The sequence below is a fragment of the Mastomys coucha genome, unplaced genomic scaffold (genome assembly GCF_008632895.1).
Source record: "Mastomys coucha isolate ucsf_1 unplaced genomic scaffold, UCSF_Mcou_1 pScaffold5, whole genome shotgun sequence".
NCBI lineage: Eukaryota > Metazoa > Chordata > Mammalia > Rodentia > Muridae > Mastomys > Mastomys coucha.
The window spans coordinates 24438443-24446711 of record NW_022196911.1 but is presented as its reverse complement, the minus strand read 5'-3'; the positions used below and the strand labels follow the sequence as shown (position 1 = coordinate 24446711).

General features: G+C 50.2%; 2 protein-coding genes across 5 annotated transcripts in view; both read right to left on the bottom strand.

Moving 5' to 3' along the window:
* Window positions 1-957: 957 nt before the first annotated feature.
* Window positions 958-6671, bottom strand: Msrb1 (methionine sulfoxide reductase B1). 2 transcript variants are annotated; one of them, XM_031353834.1, is made up of 5 exons: window positions 6462-6671; window positions 3646-3794; window positions 3321-3435; window positions 1758-1780; window positions 958-1383 (listed from the first exon to the last, which is right to left on the bottom strand). In XM_031353834.1, the coding sequence occupies exons 1-4, from the start codon at window positions 6514-6516 to the stop codon at window positions 1758-1760; spliced, it is 342 nt and encodes a 113-aa protein (XP_031209694.1). In that variant the 5' UTR covers window positions 6517-6671; the 3' UTR covers window positions 958-1383. The 2 variants fall into 2 exon arrangements, with proteins under 2 accessions (XP_031209694.1, XP_031209693.1); XM_031353833.1 differs by having other exon boundaries at window positions 1758-1783; window positions 6462-6668.
* A 417-nt stretch (window positions 6672-7088) lies between these two features.
* Window positions 7089-8269, bottom strand: part of Rpl3l (ribosomal protein L3 like) — a 9996-nt gene continuing 8815 nt past the window's right edge. For 2 of the 3 annotated variants that reach the window (XM_031352001.1, XM_031352003.1), the window contains 3 exons: window positions 7715-7810; window positions 7385-7504; window positions 7091-7231 (listed from right to left, as the gene is read on the bottom strand). In XM_031352001.1, coding sequence (XP_031207861.1) covers window positions 7175-7231; window positions 7385-7504; window positions 7715-7810 — 273 coding nt within the window. In that variant the 3' untranslated portion in view covers window positions 7091-7174. Of the gene's footprint in view, window positions 7232-7384; window positions 7505-7714; window positions 7811-8269 lie in introns of all 3 variants that reach the window. The other variant, XM_031352002.1, reaches the window with a different exon arrangement.

Here is an 8269-nt window from a genome sequence, read left to right as displayed (position 1 = left end):
GGGACCACTGAGGCCGTCCAGAATGGCAGCCAAGACTGGGACCACTGAGGCCGTCCAGAATGGCAGCCCCTGTTGAGGTTTGGTCTGCTGCTATGTATTGTGATGCTAACACTGGCCCCCCAAGGTCTGGTTGCCTCAGGGACAAGAGAATCCTCACGTACCCCAAGTGAGGCTATGTGACCTTGCTCCTTAATTTAAAACTATCACTTGGGATAAAGATGACGACAGCCTATATAGCTGGGCAGTGGCGAGGTAGGTCGTCGGGCTTCAGTTCCTGGGCCTGGGGTGTTAGGCAGGGACCACGAGGAAGGGAGAGAAGGAAAAGAGGAGAAGACTCCATGGGATAGGTGAATCATGAAAACATGGCCATGAGGGCTGGCTGGCCAATTGAATGAGAGTGGCCCATGCAGAATATGGTAAATGGTAATTTGGGGTTATTGACAGGGAAAAAAACCTAATAGCACAGGGGGCTGATATCTGTCCCGAGTTAGTGCTGTTAAGGCTTATTATACATGTAAAGGCAAAGGTGGGGTAGTAACCCCCAATTAGTGATAATCTATTACCACACCAAGCCCCGGCTGTCAGCAGGCAGGATCACCAGAGAAGGCCCCATCCCCCTTCATTCCTGAGGGACATCACAACAGTGGGTCAGACCAAGGTACAGCCAGTCTCATTCACAAGAAGACCTTGAGCCCAGAGTATCCCCAGGTAAATGTTCCAAACTCCGCAGTCCCAGCCCCTGCCTGGCTCTTCCTAGCTTCAAGACTGTCAAACCCAACCTGCACCCTCTTCCCAGAGACTGAGGAATCCTCCTGGCTTTGAGACAGATGAGGGGAGACTAACCTCTCCCTAGGGCTCTGGCAGATGGTGGGCATTGTTTAAACACTGTTAAAGTACAGTGGCACTTATAATCCTAGTTCAATCCCTAGCATGAAACAAACAAACACGACAACGGGCTCAGGCTCCCCGTTTATTGACTTCTACTTGATCACCCCAGAGAGGAATCAAGGGGGGCTGGTCTCAGCTTCACCCACTCTCCCAGATGTCAAGAGCTTCCAAGCACACACAATAAGGAACAGTTGGGAGGGACACACTGGACAGAGTGGTGAGAAGAGGGTCCCTGCCATGCTGGCTAGCTAATAGGGCAAGAGTCACTTCCCCAAGCCAGAGTGAGGCAAGATGAGCCTGCAAATTGTGAAATGGAGTTTTGTTTTCTCTGCCAGAAGATAAGGATCCGAGGGTCCCCAGCATCAGCCCACTCCCCTCCTCGAAAGTCACAGGTCATCACCATCCTGGCTGGCATAGAAGGATTTAACCAGAGCAGATCATACGGTGACTGAGGCTGGAGTGGTTGGCCAGGGCAGGCCATTCACAGTCTGTCTCCTGCAGAGCCCAGAGAAGACAGACACAAGCTTTAGTGAGGGCCAGGGCAGAACCCCAGAACCAACACCATAGGGGTCAGTGTGGAGAGCCCAGGAGATTGGTGGCAGTATGGGGGTCGTTCAGAGAGGACCTCAAAACAGCCCATGTCTCATCCCTGTCCCCAGCTCATCATGGCAGAGCAGTGGAGACTTTCCAGAGAGTGTTTCCTCTAAAGTGGTTCCCTTGAGAGACAAGAAAGCATCGGGAGCCTTCCTGGGGCTTCAAACACCTCCTCCCAGCAACCCCCACCCCTCTCAACTGAATGCCTAAGGTTCTGACATTATTGGGGGCTGCCAGATAGTGGGCATGCTCCTCTGGGAAAGAAAGCCACTTACCTAGTGCCCCTGGGAGGCAGGAGCTTCTTTGCAGGGGAAGGGAGAGAAAACACATCATTGTTAAGTCATGCTTCAGTCGGGCGTGGTGGCTCACGTCTGTAAGCCTTGCTGAGGCAGAGTGGTGGTCACAGAGGGCTGAATGGTATGTCCCAGGCCACCCTGAGCTAGAGAAGGGACCCAATCTCAAAAGAACTACAGTCTATTAAGAGGCAGAAGCAGGTAAATCTCTGTGAGTTCAAGGACGGCCAGGACTATATAGTAAGACCTTGCACTCTAGAGGCAGAGACAGGAGGATCTATGAGTTGGAGACCAGTCTGGTCTACAGAACTAGATGTTCCAGGACAGCCAGGGCTACACAGAGAAACTGTCTTGAAAAAAACAAAAAACAAAAAAACAAAAACAAACAAATGAACAAACAAAACAACCTAAAAACTAAAACCTAAAACCAGGGATTGGGAGATGCCTCCATGAGTAAAAGGCACATGACAACCAGGCCTGGCAACCAGAATTTGAACCCAGGACCCACAAAATGGAAGACGAGAACCAAGTCCCATGAACGGTCCTCTGACTTTCACAAGCAACACCATGCTTGTACCCACTAATACACTAAATAAGTAACTAAAATGTACTCTGGAAGGGGGCTGGAAAGTTGGGCTGCTCTTCCAGAGGACTAGTCCCATCCCCAGCACCACATGGTGGCTCACAACCATCTGTAAGTCCAGCACTGATCTGCACACACACATGTGGTACACAAGAAATACATGCTGGCAAAACACCTTGAACAAAAATAAAGGGGAAAAAAGGATTTTTTCTGAAAAGTGTTTTAAAAACAAAAAAAAAAACAAAAAACAAAAACAAACAAACAAAAAAAAAAACTAATGATTCAGACTCCAGGCCAGCAGAGCAGCCCAGGGACCCAGCTCAAAGTGGTCTGCATGCTGCTCATTTCATGAGATCTATAGGGGAACCCACAGTCTCTTTCCTCCATGAGACACAGCATTCCAGGACACTCCAGACTGCTTATTCACCCCACAGTAAAGCAATGGTAGCAGCTGGTTTTTGAAGGCTCCATTTTGCAAATCATCTGGCCACAGCCCTTGACTACTACTAAAAAGATCAATAAAGGAGCCATTTTATCGAGTTGTTTCTATGTGCTAGACCCCAGGGGCCACATCACATTCAGTTGTCCTCAGTAGCCATGTGATAGAAAATATGCTGCCATACCCACTATAAAGAGGAATGACAGGTGCTCAGGTTCAGAAAAAAGCCTTTGGTCACATGGCCCAGATCCTCAGCCTTGACCTACCCCTACATCTAGCCCAAGATTCCAGCCACATGGAAAAGCCATGCCTACAGAGAAAACCTCACACATGCCCCTCCCTGAGATGTCCCCATATGAGACACCCTGGCTATTTGTCCCCTGGTCCTATCCTTCAGCTGGCTTTTCGGGTGCCATTGGTAGGTGTATTTTGCCATGGCCGACAGACAAGCATACACACTCTGCCTCTTTGCTACACCTTCCTCGGTTACAACAGGATGTCCCCTACTGCTAGAGGTGCTCACCTTTAGGGATGAACTTCAATGAGCTGCTAAATATTCAGAATCGTGATTGTCCCCGCTTGGGGCCATCATTCAGGAACTCATGGCCCAACCCATTGCCACACTTGCCACAGGACACCTGGGAAATCCCAAACACAGTCAGTCTCCTGTCTGCTGCAGAGAGAAGGAGCTCCCACCACCTGCCCATTTCCCAAGGGTTGGAGCCTTGCAGGGAAGCTGTCCTAAAGCTCATGATCCCTCAGAATATGAGCACTCTCAAAATCTTTGAGGTGCAGCCGGGTGTGGTAATTCATGTCTTTAATCCCAGCACCAAGGCTATCACACCCACCTTTAAAGCTTCCGGTCGGTTTTTCTCAGGGCACTTGGTCACACTGTCTGCGTGGATGGTTTCAGTGAATGCTGGCCATGGGGATGAGTGTGCGTACTTTGAGCGACTGGAGAATAACTCATAGCCACACTTGGCACACACGTAGACACCTGTAGCCAAGGACGAGCAAAAGTAGAGACATTGAAACACTCCATCTGTCTAGAGTAAGCTTCCTTGGATGCAGAAATGACACTACTAGCACTGAGCCCACTGTGCTGGGAGATCATTCACCACCCCCATGTGTCCCCCATTCATGACCCATTGATTAGCTCTGGGGTAGATGGCCCCTAGCAATGCCTGGCTGAGTTATGGGAGACCAGAAGTCACCCTTTGGGCTCATTTCAGCTGCTCTCAGTGGCCCTGTGACATGAAATCTTTAACATTTTAATGTAATTATTTAGTTTTGGATATTTTTAAAAGACTTGTTTTTATTGCATGCATATGGTGTTTTGCCTGCATGTATGCCTGTGCACCTCACTTACGCAATGTCTGCAAAAAAACAGAAGAGACCAGAAAGGGTTGGATTCCCTGAGACTGGAGTAAACAATCTATCACAGGGTGCTGGGAATGAAACCCAGGTCCTCTAGAAAAGTAGGCTCTTAACAACTGAGCCATTTCCAGGCCCCTTGGGTCTTTTATTTTGTTTTTGTTTGTTTGTTTTGAGACAAGAACTTGTGCCAATTAGTTTTTGTCAATTTCAAACAAACTAGAGTTCCCCAGGAAGGAGGAATGGGGCTGAGGACTGGCCTAGATCAACCTGGTCTATGAGTGTGTCTATAGGGACATCTTTCTTTTCTTGTTTAGTTGCTTGCTTTTCTGAGACATGGTTTCTCTGTGTATGGCTGTCCTGGAACTAGCTCTGTAAACCAGGCTGGCTTCAAATCCAGACATCCACCTGCCCTTGAGTCCCAAGTACTGGGATTAAAGGCATGTACCATCACCACCCCACTGGGACATTTTCTTGGTTAATTACTGATGTGAGAGGGCCCACCTCACTGTGGGCAGTGCCATCCCTGAGCGAGTGGACCTAAGCTGTATTAAAAAGGTAGCTGAAGGCAGATTTCTGAGTTCGAGGCCAGCTTGGTCTATGAAGTGAGTTCCAGGACAGCCAGGGCTACACAGAGAAACCCTGTCTGGAAAAACTAAAAAGAAAGAGAAAAAGAGAGAAAGAGAGAGAGAGAGAGAGAGAGAGAGAGAGAGAGAGAGAGAGAGAGAGAAGAAAAAGAAAAAGAAAAAGAAAAAGAAAAAGGTAGCCAAGCAAACTAGAGTAGCAAACCATTAACTGCTCAGTTCCTGCCTCCATGTTCTTACCTTGGTTTCCTTCAATGGTGGACAGTAACTTGCAAATGGAAATGAACTCCTTCCTCCCCAGATGGGTTTTGGTCAGTGTTTTATTACAACAGAGAAGCAAACTAGGCCAAGTCTTACACTGTAGCTCAAGCTAGCCTGAAACTATGTAATCCCAGCTGACCTCAAATTTAAGGCAATCCTTCTGCCTGAGCCCATACCCTGGGATTGCAATGTGAACCACCACACTTGGCTAACATTTCTACTTACAGACAGGAAGGTGGAAAGCTGGTGCTACAGACACACAATACAGTATGTGGCCAAGAGAAAACCCTAGAAATCTGATTATAGCCTCCCTTTACCCCTGGACAAGTTCTACACTGCAGGGCCCCTAACTGCCAGTGTGACCATTTGGTCCTCTGTCTCAAGTGGGCATCTCTGCTAGTCAACAGTCTTGGATAGCCATGGGCCTGCTCTCTGAGCAAGAATAGACTGGGCCTGCGGAACAGTCTTCCAAACCAAATAGGAAACCCCAGAAAAATAACAGCTGGGAAGAAAGGTTTCAACCTGTCCCCAAAAGATCACGTGAGTGGAAGGCGTAAGTATGGTTGCAAAACTGAATTACATAACCGCTTGACAGTCTTAAAAATGGGAACCTGCAGGGTACTGAATCATAGGACAGACACCCTGGAGCATGAACTGTTCATTCGGCCTGTGTCAGGAACTAGAGAGGAAGCCAACCCCGGTTAGTGTCTAGCTTGCCAGAGCAGCCTGAGGGCAACTGGAGTGCTACAGCCAAGAATTCAAGGGAGGCCTCTTCCCAGAAGCCCTATGTCACAACTGGCTTATACAGGTGCCCAGTGTCACAGCCCAGCCCTCTAGAGGACTGACATCCAACAGATCCCGCCCCAGGGACATCAGTGCCATAGTTTTTACCAAATTAGTCCAGATCAGCAGAACCCAGCAAGAAGGGGGCCAAGCAATGTCTCTCACAGTACTGGTCAAACTTCATTTATGCTGGCAAGAACCCACTGACAACCAACCCAGAAGGCGGAGAGATACCTGGGACATTCGAGACTGAACAGAAAGTGCAGAGCCTGCCTGCTCATCCAAGTGAGTCGGGGGAAGGAACATAACTAGGGCAAATTCCAACTCTGACCTTGAACCACATACCACCATCATTCCGCTCCAAAGTTCCGACCACTCTAACTCCACCCGGTGGCACAACCCCCAAGCATCTGGCCCAGAGAGTCCCCCCAGAGAGACCTACATTGAAGTTCAAGGCCTGTCCCCCTTGAGAACAGGCTCTACCGAAATGTCCCTTCTCTCAAGTCCTCCTGCACCAGAATGTCCTGGCCAGCCAGCTCCCCTCCTCCAAGTCCTTCTGTCCCAAGCTCGCTTCTCCTAAGCAACCACACTAGCCCAGTCCTGGTTCCGGACCGCCACAGCTCCCCAGGAGACGACGTCGGCTTTAATGCCACAGAGTGTACCTGGCTCGAAGTGATTCTGGAAAACCTCGCCTCCGAAGAAGCTGCAGAACGACATGGTCGCGACTGGACAGGCAAAGGCTCCCCTCCCCGCCAGGCCCTGGTAAAGCCCTGAGATCCGGACTCAAACCCGACTCCTTCCCAATAACCAATCGCTCAAGTTCGCCTAAGCCCTGCCCCTAGAGAAGACCAGTCACTCTTGGATCCCCCACAGCCGCCCCTAGCAGCCCCGCCCTCGACCAGTCTCTCTTCCCCTGGGCCCTAAACTCCACCCATCCAGCCAAGCGCACCTAGAGACCACGTCCTCACTTCCGCCTCCAGAAGGCCCCTCCCGGAGAGCCGATCCCAGGAAGCTTTGCTCTTCGGATGAAGGCTAAACCTATGCGGAGCTACAGTAGAGCGGCTAGGCTACAAGCATAGCAATGGTACTAGCCAATGGCAATAGCTACTACTAATGCCTTTGTGCAGCTGGAGTGGAGGCACGACCACTAGTCCTCTCTAATCCGGCGCTAAACCTTGCGCCCTCTTTTCGGATCTCCCAACCCTCTGACCCTCTGACATCAGGCCTCCCAGAGAATGTGGAAGAGAGACAGACAGACGGAGACACACAGAGACAAGCACAGAGAGAGAGAGAGAGTGGCCTCAGGACTTTATTGAACAAGGATAGGACAGACAGCAAGAACACCCCATCCCAGGTGTGCTCCATTCCAGGCATCTTATATGTTTCCCGAGGTCTCCGGCTTCTCTTTCTCCAGATGTTTCTTTTGGGGACCCTGGTTAAGGTGAGGAGACAGGATGAGGGTTAGTAGGAGAGTCAATCAAGAAATACTACCTATGACCAGCGCCAGGGCTACCCAAGGCCTGCTCTACTGGTCTGCTAAAAGTCCCCTTCTAGTTCCTCTCTGGAACAAGTGGGACTGGCTCACCATGAAGGCCCTCTTCTCCTGCGCTGTCTGAAAACATCCATGGCCAAACTTAGAAGTGGTGTCAATGAACTTGAGCTCAATGTTCTCCAGGGCCCTGCGGCTGTGGTGCACCAGGAGGGACTGGGTATCCAAGAGAGAAGAGATGTCAAGGATGGAGGGCCCCAACTCTTCCTGTGACCTCCAGTTCACACCAAGGAGGACTCAGTCAATCACTCGCTCTTGCCAGACCCCCTTCCTTTACTCTCCCACCGGCACTACCCACCACAGAGCAGGCTAAAGAACAGAACAGGCTACTGGAGACCACTCGCCAGCTTGCCACGAGGCACTGACCTTCCTCAGCGTGATCACCCGCTTCTTGGTACCTGCAATGCAGCCCTTTAACATGATGAAGTCATTGTTCACTTCTCCATAGTGGGGGAAGCCACCCTACAAGGGAGACAGACCACACCAAGCCAAGAACAGGGCAGCCAAGTTAGGAGGCTGTGGTGGGAAAGGAGCCCTATGCCCAGACCCCAGGTACAGGGACAATACCCACACCAGATCACTCATGGGGGACAGGAACATCTCAGCTGCATACTAAGTATACTTCCTGTGTCATCTCATTTACCAATATGCCTTTTTGTGAGGACAGTGGCGCTCAGAAGTTTGGGTTTGCTGAGCATGGTGGTATACACCTGTAAGTCCAGCACTTGAGAGGGTGAGATGAGATCACTGAGTCCCTCACTAGATAGTTCAGTTTGAAGAATTCTAGACTAGCATGCATGAGACCCTGTGTTCAATCCCAAGCACTACATTAAAAAACAGCTTTAAGCCGGGCATGGTGGCGCACACCTTTAATCCCAGCACTTGGGAGGCAGAGGCAGGTGGATTTCTGAGTTCGAGGCC